The sequence below is a fragment of the Rousettus aegyptiacus genome, unplaced genomic scaffold (assembly GCF_014176215.1).
Source record: "Rousettus aegyptiacus isolate mRouAeg1 unplaced genomic scaffold, mRouAeg1.p scaffold_m13_p_13, whole genome shotgun sequence".
Lineage (NCBI taxonomy): Eukaryota > Metazoa > Chordata > Mammalia > Chiroptera > Pteropodidae > Rousettus > Rousettus aegyptiacus.
Genome location: NW_023416288.1, coordinates 2,443,107 through 2,468,193, shown reverse-complemented (window position 1 = coordinate 2,468,193; position 25,087 = coordinate 2,443,107). Strand labels below are relative to the sequence as shown.

The window sequence follows — 25,087 nt, the reverse complement described above, 5'->3', positions numbered from 1 at the left end:
AAACATAGGAGCCACCGTGGCTGAGGTGAAAAGTGGTTGCTCCCAGTTTTAAAGTAAGCCATTGAATTCTACTTTAAGATGGTACGTGTGGCATCATCCCTGCCCCAGGGGCACCAAAGGGACAGGTGTGACAGGCAGCCAAAGCTGCGCAAAGCAGGAGGCATAGGCCGCGGGACCTTCGGGGAGAAGATACATGAACAGGGATTCCCAGTGTCTAAAACACCTGAACAGCTAGGCTGACTCTTCCCAATACTATCTTGAGGCAACTGCAGTGGACTTGACCCAGGTGCCTTGAGCTAAGCACATTAAAAAGCCCTGTCCCTGTCACGGGCATGCCTTACCCATACCTCAAGGAAGGGAGGGAGGATCCTGATTCATGAAGCAGAGAAAGTGCCCAGGCCACACTTACACCTCAGACACCACCCGGTGCAGAAGAGGACTCCTCACTCTTGGGACAGCAGGGTCAGGGCCCCCAAATCTGTCTTTACTAAAAGGTCCTGAGGTGATTCTCATACTCTGCCCCAGCTTTGGGAGTCACTGGAAACAGACCAAACACTGTTTAGGATCAGAAAGATCTGGACTCAAATTCCGACTCTGTCACTCATTAGATCTGTGACTTGAGCAAACAACCTCTGAGTCCCAGCTTCCCCACCTATAAAAATGGGAAAAACAGTGCCCACATCATAGGGTTAAGAGTGGGAACATGCCCCTACAGCACAGACGGCCCCATCTTAGTACACATCACGTCGTGATCACTGGACACACCTGGAGGGCGGGTGTCTTGTTTAGTCTTTTGTCCCTGGCATTTAGCCCAGGGTCTCGCCCCAAAAGGCACTCGCTATGTTCACTGTTGAAGAAATGAGTGTTGTGAGGATTGATAACAAACACATGGAAGGTGGGTACCACAGTGTCAGCTCACAGCAGGCACTTCATATAAGTTCCCTCATACAGGAAAATGTAGATTAAAACAAAATACAAGTAGTAGCTTTCCTAAGTGGGCAGTTCTCTGCCTTCTCCTGCCCCTGAATTAAAACTATTGCATTTACAAGAATCCTATGGGAGCACATTGTTTAAGGAACACAGGCTGAGCAATGAGAGGCCACCACTGCTTGATTTCTATCTGTACCAACCTCCAATTTCAGGAGCACAAGGCCGTATCTCCTACAATAGAAGGTGCAAAGTCTCAACTCACGGCTAAGCCCAAAACGTCACTCAGAACCACTCACCCCACAGGCTGTCGTGGTCCTGCAGCAGCCACTAATAACGGAACCATTTCTGTTCTCCTTGGAGTGGCAGTTGGCAGTGGCAAACAGGAAGTTGTCTTGAAACAGGGTGTGGTTGTGCCCTGTCAATATAGGCGTACAGAGACACACACTTCCCCGCCCACCCCCAAGCCTCCTTCTGTTTCCCTCTGCCCTCTTCTTTAGGAGCAAAAGGTCTGAATTATTTTGGTAAAAACAAAGCTTTTTACAAGATTTAAGACCAACCATCGCTACCATACAAACAAAAACCTAGGGCAGAAAGGATTCTAAAATATAGCAAGGATCTCTTTTCCTACCATCAGTCACTCACAAGTGGTATTGAGTTAGTAACTGACTGTGTGCATGAGCGTGTGTGCTCTTTCCCCTTTATTTCCCCATAGGCACACAGGAAACTAAACCCAAGCTAGAAACCAGGCCAGGTACACTGCCAGTCATCCCAATGAGACAGCCAGTCTGCCGGTGGGCCAGCTACCTCCGTTTACGCAGTGCCCACTGTGTGCACACACTGGACCCAGGACCATCCATGAATAAGACAGAAGGAAAAATGCAGGTCACTAGTTTTAAGCAATTTTTAAAGTGTGAGTAAAAGAGACCTGAAACATTTTTGAACACAGATTACATCATATACAAATTACAAAGAAAAATAATTGTTGAAGAGATAAATGCATAAAGTATAGTTGGAGCTGCACATGAATGTAGAAAACTGGGGTGACAAGTTGGTGAGGTTTACTACAGCTGGCTTCCCGGTGCTATGTGAGGTGTGCTATGAAATTTTCCACTCCTCTCCTACCCAGGCCCCGAGGCTTGTGCCTTCAGAAGGGCTGTCCAAAATAGACTGGTCCCCAACCCAGCCTCCTACTCCTGACCTCTTTCTGAGGCAGCTCCTCTCCCCACTCCATGCCTCAGCCCTGTCTCTGCTCTGGCGCCAGCCCACAGGCCAGGAGCGCCGTCTTTGCTAAAGCTCGGTCTTGCTAACTGGATTGTGGGCTGACAGCATGCTCCGCCTGCCAGGCTCTGTCTTCCGTGGCCTGGGCCCAGCCCCATGCCATCCTGTGTGGACAATGTGCCCTGTGCTCACACTTACACATCCTGGGGAGGCAGCCTTGCCGTTAGGATAAGGAGGCTGAGCCCGTGACACGCTGGGCAGTGCGACTCGTGGGAGACTCGTGGGAGACGTTTCCTGGCTCCTGGCGGAGGGCCTTGGCCAGTCAGAACGCACCACTTCCCCTTTAAGAGAGCACGCCCAGATGTGATTAGGAAAAGGCAGAAAGAAAAGCCCGGAACACAGTCAGGGTTGTATCCTGAATTTGGCAGATGAACTTGGGTTTTCCTGAACTGTACACATAAGGTGTGGTCAGAGGCAGCAGGCTCCTCTGAGGCCGATTTGAGCAGTCCCTGTTGGGGAAGGGCCAGGCCTTCCTGCAGCGTGATGGCCATATACAAGCATCTGGGCCCCGGATCCTGGAGTCACTATCCCCCCCTCAGCTTTGTCCTGGCAACTGGCAGGCAGGAGCCTCAGGACTTCCCACTCCCCCTTCCCTCGCGGCCTGCTTATCCTGATGGGCGGCATCCATTGCGTTACCTAAGACTCGTTTTGGAGAGAGTAGAGACATCATTACAAAGATTGAAAGATACTCTGTGGGGCATTTTAAGTATTAATGCAAGCAGGGAGTTTTCATTCATTCTGGATATTTCAAAAGTTTATGTCCTGATCTTGGCCATGGGACAATAGATGGGAAAGGGGTGTCAAAAAACAAACAATGGTTCGCAAAAGGTCACATGCTACACAATTTCTGGATATGAAATAGCCAGAATAGGTAAATCCATAGAGACGGAAACAGATTAGTGATTGTCAGGGGTGAGGGGAAGAAGGGAGTGGAGAGCAATTGCTTAATGGGTATAGGGTATCGGGATGAAAATGTTTTGGAACTAAGTAGAGGTGATGGTTTCACAACATTGTGAATGGACTCAGTGCCAGTGAACGGTATGCTTTAAAATGATTAATGGTTATGTGAATTTCACCTCAATTAAAAAAAAAACAGTGATAGAGTGTATTTTGGGCAACTTTATCTTCTATTAGGATCTCTCTGGTGTTTTACCCAACATTTCTTTGTAAAATCTGGCTATTACCTGATAAATCTTTAGTTAATCCTGGCTGAGGAGTATAAGCCTTTTAATTTGGGGTGGGGGGGGGGGGTGGCGCGGCGGAAGCCAACTGTTAAGAGACAAAAGTTTCCAAGACCTAGAAGTCTTATATCCTTTATGGAGAATTCAGACTGTGGAGAGATAGCATCATCACAAACCATGCCACATAAGCTAGGCAATGCCCACTTGCCTTTGTGAGGCTGTCTCAGGTTGGGACCATCCCATCAGCAGCTGGACAATGTAAGCAAAGCCAGATAGAGTGAGTCTTCCACTGGAGGATTATTCAGAATAGGACTTCAGGCTTCTGGGTTCTTGGCTTCATTTTCCCCTCTTGCAGAGAGTTTCTCCCCAGAATGAAGGAGGATTAATCAGTTTCTGACTGATTTCTGAGGGGGCTGTGCTGTTTGGCAAAGCTTTAGGCAGAGACAACCTGCTGAAGGTAAGGCTGTGAGCCTTGTCCTCCAGACCCTAGGCCAGCGGGTCAAGGGCTAATAAGCACACTTTCCCCACTGGATGTTGCAATACTTAGAAGAAACATAGGTGAAAGGGCAGGCCCCATGGCCTGGGAGCCTGAGTCTTTCCAGAGACAAATATGACTAGCTTTCCTAGAATCTGTATTCTGAGAATCCCAAGATGATCTGGAGGGCAGAGATGTGAACAGCCGCTGTGGGCCAGCTCTCCCAGAGCCTTGGGTTCTTCTGGAGCACTTTCCTCTGCCTCTTTCACTCTATTCTCTCTCCTTACCTCAGATGCCAAGGTAATAAGTAGGTGGCCTAAGTTCTCAGCAAACAGGTGACTTATTAAGATGCAAATATTTATACTGCTCTAGCATCCAATGAGAAAGAAGATTTGAACTTTAATTCTAAATACAAAAATAGGCAGTCTCAACCCAATGAAAAAATGGACAAAGGACTTTAACAGACAATTCTCCTAAGAAGGTGAATAAGCATATGAAGAAATGATCAACATCATCAGTCATTAGGGAAATGCAAATCAAAATCAAAATGATACCACTTCATACCTACTAGGATGGCTATAAAATTGAAACCCACCCACCAAAAAACCCTGGAAATTGGAACCTTTAGGCACTGTCGGTGGCAATGTAAAATGGTGCAGCCTCTGGAAAACAATATGATGGTTCCTCAAACTATTAATCACAGAACTACCATATGATCCAACAATTCTACTCCTAGGTATATATCCAAAAGAAATGAAAACAGGTACTCAAACAAATCTTGTATACGAATGTTCATAGCAGCACTATTTGCAATAGTCAAAAGGCAGAAATAAACCAAATGTCCATCAATGGATTAATGGATAAATTGTGGTATGTACATTCCATAGTAAGAAAATGAAGTACTGATTTATGCTACAACCTGAATGAATCTAGAAAACATTATGCAAATGAAAGAAGCCAGAAACAAAAGGTCATGTATTGTATAAATTATTCATGTGAATTGTCCAGAATAGGGAAATTCATAGAGACAGAAAGCAGATTGGTGGTTGCCAAGGACCAAGGGGAGGAGGATGGGAAAAAACTGCTTAATGGCTATAAAGTTTTATTTTGTAGTGAGAAGCAGCGGTTGTACAATATTGTGAATGTATGCTATGCTACTGAACTGTTCATTTTAAAATTATTTGATTTTATACAAATTTCACCTAAATAAAAAAAACCCTGCAGGACATAAGGGCCAGGACAATCCACAAAAAGAACAATCAGTTTTAGGAAAACTGAAAGTCACCATCAAAGCCCTTCTTGGAATCACTTGAAGAAGGTAATTTTTAAGTTAAGGTTATTAAGGTGGCCAGCAAGAGAGAGCAGACAAATCCTGTATATGAATGTATACAGTAGTTTCCAAACATGGCCAATCCAGATCCCTGGATTGGGAATTTGTGTTAATTTGTCTGAAATAATATACACACGTGCGCGCACGCATGCATGCGCACACCCCAAGCAGCCTGCACTAGCTATTACTCATGGGACACTGAGGCAGAGCTTGCCTCTGGAAGCCCCCTCTCTTCTGAAGCCCCTGTATTTCTACCAAAGGGATCCAGGTCTTAGACTCCAACAGGAAAGAAGATAATCATTTTCTCCTAACCCTTCTTAGGGCTGTCATCACCTCCCTCAGCATTCCAGCCAAGGAGCTGCCAGGCCTGGCTTCTCCACTGCAGGCCTGAGTGGATGGTGCTTTCCAAGTGCACACCAGGTGAGACAGTTTTTCCCTATGTGGAGCTGCCCTATAGTGTCCACGCATCAGTCCCATTTCCGCCTTATGGGTGTCACTTTGAACCAGTATAGTTCCCCTTTCATGGGGCACCTTGCCAAATATTTGTTCCCTGAAATCTTTCTCCAGGCTAAATGCCCCCCAGCCATCTTTTTAAACCATTCCTCTTACGACCTTGCCACCCTGAACACACCCGATCTCATGATCTCATCTCACGTAGTATCGTTTTCTCTATTCCTCCTGATCTCTGGGTCCTTTTTGGCTCTCACTGTCCTTCCTAAACTGTGGAACTAGAAGAAAGAACATAGATGGAGTCTGAGCAGGTCCTAGAAATTTCGGATATTATTCTCTTACTAATTCAGTTAAAGACCCAATCTAGATTTTTTATTTCTGATAGCTGCCTCACCCCCAAGTCTTATTTCATACACTTTGCTGCCAAGGCTCTAATCCACAGGTATCCTTTGAAAATGTCATCTTGTTGGAGTCAGTCCACCGTTCCAGCCTGTGTTGTCCCTCCCAAATCTACCACCTGAAAACTTGATAAGCCTGCCACTAATGCCATCCTTCTTCCAAATCCTCATTTATAATGTGGAAGAGGACAAGGCCAAGTGTGCAATGTGATACATTCCCCAATGTGGCAGCGAGCTGTGAATAGCCCTCTCGAGGTGTGATTCTACTGAGCCACTTGCCATTCAGGGCAGGTGTGTCACTCAGCCCACATTTCTTCATCTTCCCTGGTAAGGATCTCATGTATGACTGACAAATGAAGTTAACAACAGACGCCCACTCTGACCAATGGTTTAAAAGACTAAGTGTAAATAAAGCTCTTAGAGGAGTGCATCATACACAGTGAACAATCAAATACCGCCCTTAAAACTTACAAGAAATACAATCATAGAAAAACAACTGGCCTTCCAATTCCCACACAAACTACCTTCTTCTTGGCATCCAGATAGACATTAGGCAGGTGAAATCTATAGGAGTACTGGCATCCAAGAGCTGGATTCTCCATCCTGGCTCTCCTTCCAGAATTTCCATGCTCTGAGGTTAACTGATACCTGCCTTTCCAGGGATATAGGGAGGAGTCAATGAGATCAGGCATGTAAAAAAGGTTTTAAAAGTTGAGTCAGGCTAAGCAAACATTAAAGAAGAGTATCATGATTATTACTGCTATAAATCTCTCATAAATGCCATTTCCACTGGAAGAAACCTGCCTGCTAAGACAAAGAAGAACCTACAGATGCCCTCTAGCCGCCAGAAGGCAATGTTCCAGCACAGAGCAGCACGACTGCTACAATGAAACAGGTTCCTGACCTCCTCTCCCAGCGGCAGCCACCTTCTCTCTCAACTCAAACACTGGGTTATAAAGGGTAATGGATTCTCCCACCAGCCTTCCATTGTCACCCTGTTGAGATCAGGACCTGAATCTGCAGCAGAGATCTGGCAGGTAAGGAAGTGCTGGGAGGGTTGCTTTTAGCTCCCCTCTGGCTTGACCCCAGCTAATCCTTGGGTTTCTATTCTGAATGGCAGTTTCTAAGAACACTGGGCTTTTGGCTCTGACATTCTCAGGGCTGGTACCCAGAAAACCTGTTCTTGTCTCAGCTGAGGATGTTTGCCCCAGGGAAGGAATGGTCTTCACAAGAAAAGATCTAGGGGGAAATCTTTGCGAAGGGCTGTCAGAGGCCAACCTGCAGGCCCCTAGCCTCTCAGGGTCAAAGATGTCCCACAGCAGGGGAAGAGGGTGAGAGGACCACATGCTCGTGGGAAAAGAGCAGCAGTTAAAATGTGAGGCAATAACTGGCTGATTTCTCCTCTCCCATGTAAGGTTGGTCTCCCAACTTCCAGAAGCAATGAACATTCAGGGCAGATTTTACACACACACCCACACACACACACACACACACACACACACACACACACACACACACTTGTTGGCAAGATACTGAGAGGATCAAGCCAATGAATCCATTAACAGATGAATGAATTTGCCCAGGAAGAAGAGGCCCAGAGGGAAGGTGACAATTTCTGTCAGATGACTTCTGGAGCTCACTGCTCTGCAAGCCACTCCCACTCATCCTATCCCTCCAAAAGTCTCCCTCAAGACAGGTAGGCAGTTGAAATCACCTAAAAATCATCACAGGACACATAAAAGCTAACTCGGACTTTCACAGCCATTGACAGCTTCTTGTGACTTCTGAACATATTTTTCTCTCTCTCATTGTATTTCCTTGACTATGCACCCACACAGAGGTGGAGCCTGGTTCTATACACTCACATGGACAGGAACGGGTCAGATGAATCTCTACATTATGGCAGTTACTGCAGTGTTCTGATGCTGCTACTTATCAGAGTTGAGGCAGGACCAGGCTTAGCTGAGGCAGGACCTGACTGGTGTTATGAGGGGGTATTCTGTCCCCTCAACCCAGCGCCCAAATTCATATGATGAAGTTTCAATCTCCGGGACCTGAGAATATAGCTGTATTCAGAAAAAAATGTTTTCTAAAGAGATGATTAAGTTAAGATGAGGCCAGTTAAGGTGGGGCCCCAGTCCAAGACGACTGGTGTTCTTTTAAGAGCAGATGAGACACTAGGGGTGTGTGTGCACAGAGGGACAACCATATGAAGGGGTAGTGAAGAGACAGCCATCTGCAAGCCAAGGAGAGAGGCCTCAGGAGAAACCAACCCTGCCAGCATCTCGATCTTGGACTTCCAGCATCCAGAACTGTAAGAGGATTCATTTCTGTTGTTTAATTTCCCCAGTCCATGATATTTTGTTATGAAAGCCTAGGCAAATTAATATAACGGGTTTACCCAAAAACTGTTCATGTTCACTGCATAAGGAAGAAAAATATAGCATGGAGGGAAGAGGTCAAGGGACTTCCAATCCCTGACATAATGTAGATCAAATGCATCTTCTTCCTTGCTCTGTGGCATGCCATTTCAATGGCAAACTGTAGCAAGGTCAAAGTAGGGCAGTCTCCTGATCCTTGACATTTAGCAAATCTTGTCTGCCCTGGAGGCCTGAGGCTGAGGTAATATACAGGTACATAGCGGCTGGTCTGAAACAGCTTGACTTCAAGCCACAGCCCAGAAGAAACCAGCTCCTTTTATCAGCTTACTTTCTTGTTCAGCCTCTTACCCTGTGGGTTCTGATAAATCTATTTGCCATTGCTGTCCTTCCAGAAAAAGATAGGACTGTGAGGGTGAGAGAACTAGACAGAATGAGGTAGCTGCCAGCACATTCACAGGTTGACAAACTGACTCAGATCACCTAGCCCAGTGTTGCTTTTCACCAGGAATCCACCCAAGGACCAGGTTTTGCCTGGATGCCTCCCCCGTCAGGCTCCAGAACCCTCCTAAACCCTGGGCTTCCCACTGAGTGTGGGGCAAGCAGAACCGCTCCCCTGGGGGTCAGGAGAGGAAGGCTCACAAATGCCCACACTGCTGCTAAGGGGCCCAGACACACCAGAACAACAGCTAATCACTGATCTCTCTCCTGGCTGGGGGAGTGATAGTGGGGGGCCTGGGGTGAGGGGGAAATCAGAGCAAGGAAGGAGAGTGTTTGAAAGGCGTTGTCAAGCCGAAGTGAGGAGGGGCTGGGAGGAGCCACTTGCTCTCGAAGACAAAACTGACAGGCTGGCAAATGGCAGCACCTGCCTACACTTTCCCCGGGTTATCAGGGTGGGTGGGTTTGGCCAATTCAAATGCAAAAGCCCAAGGGCAGGATGGCTGGGAATCCTTTCAGTATTCATTGCCATTCCTCTCCAACAGAAAGGCTTGAAGGCTCTCTTCCTGGTCTCTTTATTCACTCTGGCCCTGAGGTTATTTACACAGTGGGGCAGAGCCCCCAAAATTACTGCTAGCTGAGACACACACAAACCAGCACATATCTCCAACCTGTGGCCTTCAAAAGGTAGGCCTCAAATCCTATCCCAACCTGATCCATTGAAAGAGGAAAGAGGAGCCGTGGAGCAGATCTGAATCAAATTAGAACACTTTCAAACATTTGCAATGCAGCCAGTTCGGCCAGTTTGGAGGGGGCAAGGAGGAGGTGAGGGTCTTGATGGATAATATCTATCCGGAGCTCAAGCTCCCCAGCTCCACTGCGCAAGCCAAGCACCATCTCCAGCCTTTTCTACTGGGATTAAAGGACTAGATTTGCCCTTCACCAGCTCGGTGGGCCTAGCATGAGAAAACACAGGTCATGTCCTAGAAAGTAAGGTAGCCTCATCATTATTCTCTAAAGCAAAGGTAGAGGAGACCAGGAAAACAAACTCCCCACTCCACTCGAAAATCCCCCTGGACCCCCATACTTTCATGTAGATGAGAGAAACATGGAGGAGAAAAAGAAATCACTCTTGGCAGCACTCAGCAGTTACAGCAACGCCAAGCCTCAGCCTAATGGTCACTTTTATTACCTTGGAAATTTCCGTTTCAACTCTCCATTTTCTCGTGTGTGTGTGTGTGTGTGTGTGTGTGTGTGTGTGTGTGTGTGAGAGAGAGAGAGAGAGAGAGAGAGAGAGAGAGAGAGAGAGACAGAGAGAGAGAGACAGAGAGAGAGAGTCAGTGATACTGGGGTGAGAGGAGGCTTGGATTTGTCTGTGAGGGACCCAAGGCCCTGGATCAGGACAGACTCCTTACTTAGAAGGTCTTTCACACAGCCCAGATGATGTTTACTGTTTTCTCCTTCCTCCTCAATTTGTTTGGTTTAAAATATTTAGCCGGAGGCACAATGAAGTGTCTCATTTACGACATTCTCCTGGACCATTAGACTGGGACTCCACACTCATTACACGGATGAACATGCCACTTACCCATGCAGATTCCAGGAGCTGCAGACACAGAGATGGGAGGTGCTCGAGGTACGCTGTCAAGGGTTGATTTAATTACATAGCCATTCAGTGGGCAAAGCGGAGCAATTTTTAGCCAACTGTCCTAGCAGACATTATGGGAAACCCTTTCACAGAGCGCTAATTCTGGCTTAGTGATTTCAAACATACCCAGCTTTAGTTCTCATTCAAACATGCACTGGGCCACCAAAGATGCTACTACCAGGCCAGAAAAATCAAACAGAGGCATGCCATCTCGCAGTTGGTTATTTTTTAAATGTTACAAACACCTGAGTATCACTCTTATTTAGGTGAGAACAAACTTGAAAACGCACTAACTCTCCTGAGGCCATCCTTCCCCTGCCCCTCCCCCAGGCTCTCAGAGTCCCACCAACCGGCTTCTGGGCAGGCTGGGGATGGCCAGCTAACACTGCTTCTGTGGGTTGGACAAAACAACCACTGCAAGCCCACTTCGGATGTTTGAAACAATAGCCAATCACTGCATGCACCCTCCCCGAGCACCCCAGAGGAAATGGCATCATTACTTTCATTTTACTCCGTTTGTGACCAACCAAAGGAAAACGACAAGTTCTAAGACAACCAGCAGGGTATCTGATATTGGTGGCCGGAGAGCATGCTCCGGAACGTTATCAAATGACCTCGCGGAGAAATTAATTTTCAGGAGCTAAAATAACCCTCTGTTGCACATGCACTGCCGTTTCCCTATCTGCAGAAACGGATTTCACTTTCCACAGTTAGAATAGAAAACACGCATGCATCCCCATTTCTTCAAAAAAGTCTATAAATAACCCAGGATCAGCAAAATTATGCAAAACATCCTGCTAGAAGAAGAAATGTAAACTAAAACCACTTACAGAGACTCAGGCTGCCAACTTAATCTGATTCTACGACGACTGTAAACATGTTGTACTTTTGGAACCTGAAGCAATCCACATTAGCACGATGCTATCACAAAAAAAAAAAAAAAAAAAAAGAAAGAAGAATCCCAACAGCTAAACGACAACAAAAGCCCAACCCCGACGAAGTACCGAGGCTGAGTGTCCTGCACTGTCCAGGGCCGACGGCTGACCAGCTGTGGTCAGTACCAGCTATCCCAGCTTGCGCACGCCAACTGTTTTGACTACAGGCACTTGTTAAACACAGAGTTTCAGGTCCTACCAGTTGGACACCAGAAGTTCATAGAACTGACCCAGTGCCAAGAACAACAAGCACAGAAAGCGAAACGGCTGCCTCGTGCGCTGTTTTTGTTAACTGTTTATGCAAGCCCAAAGCAACTGGGTAACAGTTAAGAATAAAGCAAAATTTAAATAACAAAAACAAAAGATTACCACCTTGAAGGAAATGTAGATGTTGGCAGATAAAGGACACAGTCAACCTAGTTTATTGGTGGGGTGGTTGGGGGGTTTTCGGAGAGAACAAGTGGTGGGGAGGGGCAGGTGTCACATGACAAACTGTGGTTATTAGCAGAAGGAACTGGGTGCTTCCTTGAAGCATCTTTTACTTAGAGATTGACTGAAGAGATTTTGCAAACGCCTTGGCCTTGGTACACATCTGGGGTGACTGCAGAATCACTGGAATTTGCAAGTCGGTAAATCCCATAGGAGAAAAAAGGGGTGTGCTGAGCGGAGTTTTCAAGACACAGGAAAGTTCCCTGATCCATGCAGTGAGGCCACTGAGTCGCATAAGAAGCAAGTGGAGGGAACAGTGTCCCCGGGCTGTTTCTGAGCTAGTCCTGAGAAAGATTTCTTTTTTCCCTTTGAGTTCAGAGTTGCCGGGGTCAACTTTTCTCCCTCATTGGGACTGGAGTCTGTGCTCTCTTTAGGTGACAACGAATAAAGTACTTTCATCCGGCAGATTCATGTTTATTCTGGAGAGTAGATGTCGTTCCCTTGGTCCTGGGGGTCAGAGCAATGGTAGTGGATGTGAACCCACACAGTAGTTACCCCTTTCCTCTCCACGGAACTCACATTTTATTGCAAAGTATATATAGAAATGCTTTCACTGGGATCCAAAATAGAGGCCCTGGAGTGAGGCGCAGCAGATGCCCAGCGGATCCAGAGAGAAGAGCAAAGGAAACTCAGAGCATCCAAGACAAAGGAAGGAGCAGGAGAGGAGGAAGGCTGTGGTGGGGGAGAAAACAGAAAAGGGACACCTTGGAGAGAAAGTTCAGGTTGGGCAAAGTGAATCTCATACTGGCGCTGGCCTCCGGGCTGGCAATGGACTCCTTAAAGCAGCCCCAGAACTGTTGTGAGCCGCGTCGCTCACTTAGAACTCTGTGGTTCCATGTTTCCTTCACTCACATTGTTGTTTGACCCTCAGAAGCATCCTGCGAGATGGAGAGGGCTGGTATTATTATCCTCATTTAACAAAGGTGAATAACAGGCTCAGAGAAGCCTTGGTCTCAGCCCCGAGAATAACTTGTGCTGGTGGGGTGGTTTATTATTCGCGAAGCACTTTAAAAGTGGTGGCCTTTATTAGTCTCTTTCACAGATAAGTGAGATTTTAGAAAGGCCACAAATCATGTCCATGGCCACACTGCAAATCATGAACAGGACTGGGTCTCCAACTCCTAACCCAGTCCTCCTTGCTTGCTTCTACCGTGTTTCCAGAACACACGATGACAGAACTACAAAGGCCAATGAAGTTGTCTTATTATAAAAGCACATCGTCTCCCTTGATTTCCTCAAACTCCCTGTCTCCATGGTTTTCTGTAGCAGTTCACAGATTGTAACTTCCTCATGCAGAATGGTTCCTTTCCACATTGCAGGCGAGCTTCTGATGTCTGTACTCTACAGCTACGATTTCAAAGGAAAGAAACCATCTCTGCCCAGTTTGCACCTTGTCCCTCTTTGATTTGACTAACTCGCCCTTGTGCTGACCCTTGCTTCTTACCTAATCCTGGTCTAAGAAGCCAGAGCAGAATGTCCCTATAGGCTGACAAGCTGTACAATACATGGCCTGCGTCTCCGAGGTGAGCTATCCTGCACGGGGAAGGGATCCGGCTCAGCACATGGTCTGGTGGATCTCTTCTTCAATGTGGTGTTTCAACGTTATGCTTTTGGCTCAGTTGTTTTGCAACAGAGGTCACTGAAAATATGGGACCAAATGAAGAGTCCCACTGTCATGTGCCTTGTCTGTGCCAAGTGGGCACACTCACAGCTTGGTAGGGGGCACTGTTATTATTATATGACACACATGGGCAGGTTCACGGCAGATTTGGGGCATTTCCTCTGTGGGAACATGGTAGTAAGTTACTACAGATCCCAAGGGGTTTGTAAGGTTAAGTGGAGACATCTTGTCAGGAGTCCAAGGCTCAGGGCCATGACCAGAAATGTCGAGTGTGGAACACAAAAGGAGAGATGGTCAGGAGGTAATGATTAGAAAGCTCTAGAATGTTCTGCTACCACCTCATGAATCAGCCTCTCCCCCTTTCTTTCTCTCTGAAAACACAACACAAAGGCCAGGAAAGTTGGGTGTCAAGGTGGCCTTTATGTTGAATGTCACTAAAGCAGTCTAGGTCGTAAAGGCTAATCAAATCTATGTCTGTTGTTAACTGGAGAAGCGCTGTGGTTAGATGAAATGCACAGGTGTTGCCTCTCGCTGGTTTATTTGAGGTTGTTTTGTAACTACATGACATTTGCATCCATGCTGCCCAAAAAGAATATGGGAACTGGGTATATCAGAACAGTCTTGGTAGGAAAACTCATTGGCTCACAGATACAAAGTGAGTAGAAATACAGTATTTCCACATACCTTGTGACTCCTCTAAGCATAGAGACCTTTTTTTTTTTTTTTTTAAATCAAAAACTAGGACACATTGACAAGCACTAGCATATTTAGGAAAGACAGGTAGCCTATTTAAAATCAGAATGTCTGAAAATCCATGTGGCATGGCCACTTAACTTTTAATATCAGATGAGTAAAGGTGGGCTGATAGGATATATGGAATATTAGCAGATATTTGTGGCAGTTAGTACTGCTGTGCTTAACAAAGGTAGTTCTACCACAGACCAGACAAACCCTGCTTTGCTGACAGGGGGTTTGGGAAGGCCAGTAACCATGCTATATCCAGCTCTTGAGGATGATAGCATCACTGGAGACAAAGCTGAGGCCCTGTGCCCATGCTCTGGGCATTTGGACACCCTGCCCCCACCCCAATGAAGGGAGCTTCATCAGAGTACATATACAGAGGAGGAAGCTGGTCAGAGGCCAGTGAAGTCTTTAAAACATGGCCTGGGCATGAGGAGAGATGATCAAAATGAGGATGGAGGCCTGAGCTATCAGTAGACAGAAAGGCAGGACAAGCATGTCAGAGGCTGTGAAAGCCATGGGCCAAGACCTGGCTTTACTCCTGGCATTGCCCTGCACACTTCCAGGTCAGAACCCAGGGCTCGGCTCCACACTCTTCATTTTCGTCTTGTTACCTGGGCTCATAGCAATGAGCCAGCCTGCCTGATCTTGCCTGAGACTGGCTTTGGCTTAATCTTCTGTGGTGCAGGCTCATGACCAAAGCCAGGAGGCCAGTTTTGCACATATGGGACTACATACCCTAGATTTTTCAGGACAGTGCCAATTTCAATCAGCCTCAGCTGATTCTTTCCACCACAATTTGCAAAATGACTTTATAGTGAAGGTCAATAAATACGGGTTGACTGAAATCTGGATCACTGGACCGTAAGTTCCTTGAGGGCCAGTTTTGAGTCTCATTTATCTTCGCAGGCCGGTGCCACTCCAGAGCACAGAAGCCTTGCTGTGCATTTTTAATGAAAGTCTTGAATGAATGAGGTTCCAGTTCGCGTGTAGCACAAAGATCTATGTGTACCTTATTAGGTATGCCTGGCAGGAGAATGTCTTTTTGTTAGCTATGTATCAAATTTTAATTAATTAATTAAAAATTATTTCAAATATTTTATTTTATATTTTCAGGTTTCCTTCTCCCTCCCTCCCCACTGCCCTGGTCAAATTTGGTGTTTGTGATTCAAATTAGGGAGAAGGTTGAAAGGCTTTCCACTTAAAATTTAAAATACTAAATCTTCAAAAAAAAATTGTAGGTACTTTGTAACAGGAATTTTCTGAAAGATCTTTATCCCACTGTACTTTGTCCTCTTAAATGGTATACTTTGAACATTATTTGATCCTTTTTTTGATACCTCAAGGTCACTGTTATGGGCATTCATTTCTATACTTTGCTATAAAACAGTGATGGCTTCAGGGGCTACAATTGTAGCTTTCAAACTTTTAAGTTTGAAATGAATTTCACATTGCAATCTAGTATGCACATATGAGACAAAAATTCTAAAGGATAATATTTGTCTTTAATTAAGTGGAAAAACTGATATTTTTCTCTTCTCTTCTATTCCACTGTTTAAAATGTTGGTCAGGACTCACCAAATTGATTACTCCACCATTATGGGTGGTGCCGCCGTTTGCAAACACTGAGAAAGTAGGCAGAGCTACTTGCACCTGCACAGAAGGGGCCTCAGCTTCCTCACTTTCTGTCTTTTACTTTTATTTTCTGCAGTCTGGTGTCACTTCTTTTTTACTCTCAGGGCCACCTCCACAGTCTTCAGAGTGTTAATTTGCCAAACTTGGAAATGAGACCATCAAACTCACTAGTATTACGTACAAACTAAGTGCAAGCCTTTCTCAATAAAAGCCTGAAGGGTGCCCTCACTGGTGCAGAGTGGGGCTTGGTGCCCTTCGAAAACTTGGAGCTGCTGGCTGGGTTCCCAAAGAGCTTTACTCAGTGGCAGAGTTCGTGACACTGAGGTGTTATTGGATGCACCATGTGGAAACACCTGCATGTGTGCGAAGTTTTTCTTTTTTGAAAGGAGTGTTCTAACGAATAGGCCTCAGGCTGGAGGGCTATTAAATGACAGAGGCTCCTGGAAGCAATGTTGCTTCGTGAGTGACCAGATCTGGGCTCCAGTTATTCCTAAAGTAACTGACCCCACTTCAGGCAGTTTGCAACAACGCAGTGTCTGGGCTCTCTCCTCTGAGCTGCCCTTTGCCCAGTTATTTACAGCTTCTCTTACTCCGCACTTCAACTGTCAGGAGTCCTTCAACCTAAGTGCAAAGAAGACAAACTGGGAGATATTTGAAACTTCTCCTGGAGGAATTTTGAAAAGTATGTCAAGTTCGTGTGTGAGTTTGGGGATAGATATACTGATTTTTAAAAAATATATAGCAAAAGAGGTAGATACTGTGCCCCTAAACAAACCTAAATACCAGGCAATCAGACCCCAGTTAAGTAAATTATTGGCACATCTATTCAATAGAATGCTGGGAAGCTATAAAAATGATGATGTAGATCTAAATTTACTGAAATGTGTCCACAGTAATTTTGGATGAAAAAAAAAAAAGCAGATTTCAAAGCAGTGTCTATAATAAGATTCCACTTTTATTTTTTAAAATATTTGCATATAGGTACACATGTATAACAGAGACAGACAAATACACATAGAAAAGATTGGAAAGTTTTACACCAACACCAAGATACTTACTTTCTTATGTTGCCTGAAATTTTGGCAGTTTTTACAGTTACTTTTGTAATAAGAGAGCAAGCAATTTTCACATTGAAAAAGTAAAATTCTGTATTATTATGCAAAACAGTACTACTGTTTGGGGCACCCCACCCCATCCTTACCTCATTTGTGACTATTCCCGTGGGAACATTTGCCACATCTCTGCATCAACAAGGCAGAGTACTCATGCTGAGCTTTCACTCGCCTCTCGCTAGTCATCATGTCTTCTCCAACTTTTATGCGTTCTACTCACGTAAAGAAGAGTAAGTTGAATCTTTATTGGAAAACTTTTACATTAATGCATCTTAAAGCAAAGTCAGGGCTTCTGTTTTTACTTTTAAGGGCCATGTTCTCTCCTCTGATGGAGTTAAGGGGAAATGTAAATCCCCAAGCAAATGGCTCTGTTAAGTACTTCTCTGCAGAATTGGCTATGGGTGTCTCCGTCACCCAGAAAAAGGAGTGAAGGAGCTGCCACGATCTGCATGCTGACGCTAGGTTTCTCCTAAGCCAGAGCACAAACCAAGGTTGGGTTTAAGGATGGGGATCATCCCTAACTCTTGTTAGAGTTGTTTTCTCTACAAAGTTTATTCACATCCATGGGATAACTAGTTATCTAAAAAAAGTAAGTAGAGAGGGAGGGCAGGCAAGTGTATTATTTTCAGTTTACAAATGAGGAAAATAAGATTTATCAAGGGGAGAGAACTTGCCAAGGCCACCTTATTGGGAACTGGTAGAGACAGAATTCAAACTCAGTTCTGGGGTTTGTTCTCTTTGCTTTGTGCCACTGCATTCTTTCTATAAATAGAATAACCATATACTTTATCATCCTAACTGGATAGCTCTGAAAGTGAAAGGGAGTACTAAGTGGATGAGCCCCAGGACATAGGTGTAAGTTGTGACTCTCCCGAGCAATCCAGGATTTATGATGACTTTAGATATAACCAGCCGTCATCCCTCCCCTTCCACACGCATACACGGAATCATACCTTCTGAATAGGAGAGAGAAATGGAACAGGGTAATGATGGCTACAATGTAAAGTACTTGTGTGGATAAATACATAAATAAATAAATAAGAGGGAAAAAGAAAGTACTGAGTATAACTGGTGTTTTATTGTGTCTGAACCAGTGTAAGCTTCACCTCTAGGGGTGATCAGCTCACATGCCATTAAGAATTACACAGTCTGGGTCAGGCAACTGTTATTAATTCAAGAGAGTCACACTTTAAAAGTGTCTACTTTAAGTTCTTCTGCTATCTGTATTCTGATCAACCTTCTGGGTATAAAAAAATGGGCTTTTGTTGGTAAAATTTGTGACTTAGTATAATGAATGCTAGGAATGGGTACTTATTCCTGAGAAATTAAAGGTATTTAAAATACGTGGCCTGGCCCAAACCTGTAGAGACATCTCCACCCTTGTCTATAGAGGGTACTGGACCCCAGTGAGGCCTGTCCCCTTATTCTTAGGGACAGCCCTCGAGGCTGCTCTGTGTGTAACCACTGCTTTAAGGGGGTTGACGACAGCATGCTGCTGAGTGGGGAAATCAGAGTCCTGTCTCTGGAATATTCTTGCAGCTGCCTCATAAATGGGGAGGGACATGTCAAAGCAGAGAGGGCGGGACTTCAAGTGTAACAAATACACTGAGTGAACTGTTTTCTCCCTATTTGTTGATAAACATTTGTTTGATAAATGCCTATATCTGTGAACAGACTTCAGTCTAATGCTCGCATTCGTTACAGCCTGGTAGTGAGTTTATGGGAGGAGCTAACCCTCACCATCTCAATTTGCTACAACCTTCTACAGTGGCAACTATTTCTACCAAAAAGAACCTATGAGTTCTGCATGGCCGAGCCAGCTTAGGGCAGTCCACAATGAACATGCCTCTGAGTGAGTCTGAGATGGATAGACTTCAGGAAGAGAGTCCTTAATACATTCCCCTCTTCACCAGATTATGAGCCTCATGAAAGCACAGATTGGGTCTGTCGTGTTCACTATTCTAGTCCATTAACCTCATGCAGTGCCTGCCACAGAAAGTAAGTGATAGATATTTGTCCAATGAATAAAATGAATAAATAGGAATTCTGTTATTTCTAGAATCTATTTTATTAACTGTAATCTGTGATTGTTCTTTATTCCACTAATAATAACTGATCCTCATATACCACAACCTATTTCTTGCCTTGGATTGAGTTAGTATTTTAAAAAGCAAGAAATAAACTAGTAAAGAAAAGCCACTGGGATTGCATGGTTTAATCTTCACAATAATGTGATGAGATGAGAAAATCAAAGTCCAGAGAGGTTAAAACTTAAATTAATGAAACCAGAACCTGAACTTAGGTCTGTTTGACTCCAAGCCCGAGTACACTGTGCTAACCCAGAGTTGGCGATCACTCAGTTTTGCAGGGATAGTCTTCTTTTTTTTTTTTCCCCCCCCCTTTAACTGCACTCTACTTACTTTATGTCATGTGATTAAACATACACATTTTTTGGCTCTTTGTCTTATTTTATTAAAAGCTTTTTGGGGGGGGGGTGGTAGCTAGATGGATGTTGGAATATACAAACCAGCTTTCCAGTTCTTTTGCTTTTAATTATTTTGATTGACATGTGGCATTGAGGGATGTCTAATGGCCTCTAGTGTCTTTGAGCTGCAGAAGAATCAGTAACTAAGAATCTGTCGCAGCTTTCCTTGTCTCCAGGACACCAGGCACTGAGGCTCATTCTGATGCCCTTCCCCCAGGCATCCTGCCCTTCTGCCACCCTGGACTACTGAGAGCCTTTTGTTTCAAGCCTCTGTGACTTAGTGCATAGTGTTATCTCCCTGGAATGCTAGCCACCCTTTCATTCTTCACCTTGGTTAATGTCTTGTTTCCTTTCAAGACCCTGTTCAAACATTCCCACATCTAGGATACCTCGGAGACCCCCATCACCCTGCATCTCTTCCAGGTCTCAGTCGAGCCCCTTTCTTGGTGTGCCTGGGACAAACTGAGTGCACCTTTACCTTAGTGCATGGCATAGGGTTCAGTAACAACTGCCTTGCCTCCCTTTTCCACTGTGCCATAAAGAGTCAAACTTAGAGACCTTGGCTTAGTATTGGCACATAGCAGGCACTCAAAGTGTGTTAGTTAGTGAATGGATGAAACAGGAAATAATTAGCCAATCTATAATAAAGCAAAAGAAAACGCAGGTATCAGCAGGCCGGCAGTTTCCAGTGGTCTGAGGGAGAGCTAACTTTAATTGCTTGTCTTAGACAGTGCACTCGAAAATGATTTTTTAAGCCTAAGAGCCTGATAGTGGGTTTTTATGAGAGGTAATAGACTAATTTTGAGTGCTCTGCTCCTTTGTCTGTTAGAGAAAAAATTCTCTGGAGAGATACTCCCCCAGTGCAACCAGTTTCCACTCACTGATGCTATGCCAGCCAACAGCAATCCCTCGGGGGCTTGGGGTGATCCAACAGCACCCATGTGACAGGCTACACTGGCAGTCCCAGGGTGCCCACCGAAGCCGAGAAATTAGCAGGTCCCAGATGCTGGCCAACATCTGACCCCGGGAAGTCCAGCTTTATCCAACTGTGAGACTCCAGCCTAATGAAACAAACAATTCCCAGCAGAGCCTGACCCTTCCAAATGTAATTCTTTCTAACCACATTGTGCAGATAAAAATAATTTAGTGATTTTTCTCCCACTAAACTCTTGGGTACGGACCAAGAAATCTGCAGTGTGGCTGTTCTGATGCTACTGTACAACTGTAAATATTTAGGCTTTTCTAACTTCTTATCAGTGTGTGTCAGCAGGGATGCACCTGGCATTTTGGTGGGCTAATTCTTCCTTGGATGGAACCACCCATGCATTAGAATTCAGCACCTTTGACTTAATCAACACATGCTGGGATTCCTGGTGGGTTAGCTTTGATGAATTCTGCAGCAGGAAGATCTTGGAAGTCACTGAAGAGGCCATCAAAACCAACAGTGGGTTCGGACAAGGCCCAAGGAATCAGAGAGAGCACACCTGAGGCAAGCAGGTATCAGCTCAAGGACTTTCTGAGAGCAGGAAGGATACCTGGGTCCTTCGAATGAAGACGTACAAGCAGCAAGGGAGCTCTTGTAGAACCAAGAGATTGGAGCTTGAGCAGAGGTCAAAATGGTACAAAAGGGATAAAGTACGAGCAGGAGGTAGAAAAAAGTTCAAGCAATGGCTTTAAATCCTGGCTATACTAACCTCCTCCTCCCAGCTTACAAGTGAGTAACAAAGGGGCCAAGAAGGTCACAGTGATTCTGAACAGCTTGAAGGTTCCATGTATTAGCTAGCTTTCCTCTCTTGCCTGGTCTTAACAGAGCAGCGACAATATGACAACACTTTCACTTCCACCATCACCACTGTAGCCATAACCCACATATACAACCCACCGAAGAGAATTTTCAAGTCCCTCAAAGTGACCTTCAAGGGCATCTCTATCACAAAAGGGGAGAGGCTCTAAGACCAGCCAGGGAGAAACCCCACCAAAGCTCTAAGCTGGGGCCATGAGCCTGGACTCACTGCTGACCACTGAGGCTCTCCATGGCCCTGGCAGGATGGCGATGGGCAAAGTTGTTGTGAAGCCACTTATTCCTTTGCCTCATCTTTCTCACTTATTTTAAATTTATTTTATCTTGCTCCGTTGTTTGCCATTTTATAAGTGGCCTTAAATCCTTTTCAACAAGGCTGAGTATAAATACATTAAAAAAAGAAATAAAATACATGGCTGCACTGTCAGCATATCTAGACTGGGCATGACATGCTTCTGCTCCAATCTAAGAGGAAGGAGATGCTCTGCGAAATGGGAAGGGAGGAGGGCGCAGGAGAAAACAGAGAAGGCTGGCCCTCTGCCCTCCAGCCAGGGCCTTGCCCCATCTCTGTATCGAGGAGTCGCCGGGCCATGCAAGTTATGAACATCTTGGGCCCCAGTGTCCTTATCTTTAAAATGAAGGCTTTGACTGGATGATTTCAAAGTTTTCTTTATGTTCAAGCACTGAGATTCCCAGCAGTACCCACAGTTGGCCCTTGTTCCTCTTCCTCTCTACCCTTTCTTGGTACGCGGCCTTTTCTCCAAGGGTAGTGAGCCAATCGGGCTCCTTCTAGAGGAGTTTCTGTGTGTGATGACAAGTGTAAGTTGTACTCGTCACCCAAAGACATAATTGGTCACTCCAAAGAGATTAATATCCCATTAAAATAAATTGAAGCACTACTCATTTGGGAATGCAGGAAACCAGGGTTTTATTGGATAATTATTGACCAATTTTCCCATTGTAAAATGGGACACAAATATTGTTTTTTATCTCCTTCACTGATGAGGTGGTAAGTTCCTTTCTTTTAAATAAGTTCTGTTGTAGAAAGTAATACCGTATCTGTTTGCACAGTATCTATGACTGCTATACCAACAATTAATAATCGAAACGGTATTATTATAAGCATATGCCCAGAAAGTGGAAGATGTTGCTGATGTACTTATGAACTGTGCCACCTTGGGCAAGGCTGATTGATTTGCATCTGGGCCTACCCTGGAGTGGTGCTTCTCAAACTTCAGCATGCTCACTAATTACCTGGAGATCGTCAAAATGGAGCTTTTGATAATGTAGGTCAGTGTATTAATCATGCCTCATTTTTCTGTATTTCTGATGCTTTGACATCTTAGGGCCTCGCTGACCCTGGACTAGCCAATTCCTAGAAAGGACTCACTTTCAAGTGCACCTTTCATGTGCAAATCAACCAATCTAAAGCCCAGACCCCAACCACCTCCTTTATCCAGCTCTTACACTCCAGGCCACTGTTCTTCCTGCCCAAATCACCCCACAGTCAGGTACCAGACAACTAGAGACATCCTATACCCCAAACTAGCCAATCTTAAGCCTACTTACTCTGCCCCTCACCGCAACTTTATTCATGGGCGCATATCACAACCCCCTAATACCAGAACTACATTCAATCAACCTAACCATCAAAATTCTCTTACTAACCATATTGAGAGTGGAAACCACTCTCAAGGCTCTTGCCCATGGTTTCCCTCTCCCTCTGCCTCCTGACTGACCTGTGTGGCCCTGTGTGATGTGACAGTTGCCCTACTCTTGGAAACTGTAACGAACTATCATTTCAACGGCAAACTGTCTCCTGATTTGTCGGCTTCACCAGACCTGAATAATAATAAAACCTACATCTTCAAACAGCCAGGGATGGGGTCTGGGGCTGCTGAGAACCACACTTTGTTCAGTAAGGTTCTAAATTATAGTGTTCCTGTCACAGGAGAGGGTGCTGTGGCTGGGCTCTGAGGGGGAATGGCTGCATCATGTGCAGGTGTGACCTGCACTGGAGCCCAGAGTGCTTCTCCAGCAATAAAATGGGGGATGTGGCCGAAGCTGCTACGGGACAGCCCTGAGGGTAACTGCCAGCGCTTTCTCTTACCTTCCCTGTCATTTGAACCCCTGGAACCTTTCTAAATAAAAATTAAACAAAACGCTGCAATGAAAATGAAGCAGCACCTGAGGTCCTTAAGCTAAAGCAGGCACAGTGGTATAAGGGTGACCTAGGGCCCCAGGTGGAAAGATCAGGACTCTGGTAGGTCGGCTGGCACAGGGTACTTGTTCTGAGCTCTCCACCTGAGCCATGTCTGATGTGGGCAATGGATGCCATGCATGCATCCTCAGGAACCCCAGTCAGGAGGCCCCAGAGGACTTCTAGAGTAAGCCTGGATATCAAAGCAACTCACTGGTCCCCACAGCAAGGGCCGACCCATCAGCCCTCCTGCCCAGAGGTATATGTGGGCTCAGGAGATCTCCCCTGCCAGGGCCTAGATGGGATCTCAAGCCTTTGGACTCTAAGGTCTGAGCACTTTCCTCCACCCCAGGACATCTTGGTTCCATGTGTTACTAATAAAAGCAAATCCTGATTAAGCACTATCAATTGTAAGTACTTCAGGTGGCTTATCTCATCTAATCCTCACAACTCTAAGAAATAGCTGCAATCTAAGTCCTTACTTCCAAAATGAGAAAGCAAGCCCAAAGAGGTTAAGTAGCTTGCCCAAGCCACCCACTAATTTCCAAGGTCAGAATTTAAGTTCAAATTCTGCTGAACAGAGCCTTCACCTGCAAATTGCTGTCTCCATATCCAACGTAGTGTTATTCCAGGTACAAGCCTCAGACCAGCACCACTGGGCAGCAAACTGCCCCGCCTACCCTAGCTAGACCTGCTGAATTGGAATCTGCACTGTACAAGCTCTCCAGGACAGTCTGCTGCACACGGAAGCTTGAGAGGCCCTGTATCCAAAGCAAACCTGATGGAAACTCATTTCCCAGCCAGACTGATAGCAATAGCACCAGTGTAACTTCAAGTATACATTTCACTGCTTAGCTTAGGGCGGGTGGACAAAAGGTACAATTCTGTAATAATTGGGCATGAGCCATCTGGAGCAGCTTCACCGGTGAGTCAGACTGCACTACAGGTATCCAGGTTTCTGGGTACCTGTCGGGGAACTAGTGGAAGGCTGGACGCAGCAATACTTCCCTAGTTCGGACAAGGTCTGAGACGTCAGACTGGACTTCTGGTACTACAGGTATTCAGGTTTCTGAGTATCTATCTGTGAGCTCTACGGTACGTCTAAGTTTCGGCTTAGACCTGTCTGCCGGTAAGCCCTAGAGGTCGTCTAAACCTCGGCTTAGACCTGTTCCTGTCTGTGGGCCCTAAGAACTAGTGGAAGGCTGGACGTGGCACAACTTCCCTAGTACGGTCAGGTCTGAGACATCAGATCCTGACCCAGTACCTGCCTGATACACTAGCATTTTGTGTTACTTGTAGTCTGTTTTGTCTGTCTGTATTGTGTCTGTCTGTCCGGACTGGTCTACTTTAGTCTGTTACTGTTCTTGTCCTGTATTGTGTTTGTCAGTCCGTACTGGTCAAAATGTACTATTACCTTCTTATTGCCTTGGCTTTCATAAGCGTACTCCATATATCAATGTGTGGTATTTTAATTCTTTCCTTAGATCTGGCCTCCGTGGCCCCGTCCAATTGGACGCTAGGTCAGAAGCTGATCCTAGCCCTGGCTTATTTGGCTTTTGTGG

At 45.4% G+C, this 25,087-nt stretch overlaps 1 protein-coding gene across 10 annotated transcripts in view; it reads right to left on the bottom strand.

The window, feature by feature from the left end:
• Positions 1-25,087, bottom strand: part of ATXN7L1 (ataxin 7 like 1) — a 213,167-nt gene that overhangs the window by 52,743 nt on the left and 135,337 nt on the right. For 2 of the 10 annotated variants that reach the window (XM_016145887.2, XM_016145884.2), the window contains exon 1: positions 2,347-4,647. The exons of 3 other annotated variants lie outside the window; for them this stretch is intronic. Coding sequence is in view for 1 of the 7 variants with exons in the window: in XM_016145879.2 (XP_016001365.1) it covers positions 10,447-10,450 (4 nt within the window). In the remaining 6 variants the exon portion in view is untranslated. Of the gene's footprint in view, positions 1-1,226; positions 4,648-10,446; positions 10,500-11,336; positions 11,490-11,510; positions 11,775-11,813; positions 24,494-25,087 lie in introns of those variants that run through there. 5 more of the 10 variants (XM_016145879.2, XM_016145885.2, XM_016145883.2 and 2 more) reach the window with 5 other exon arrangements.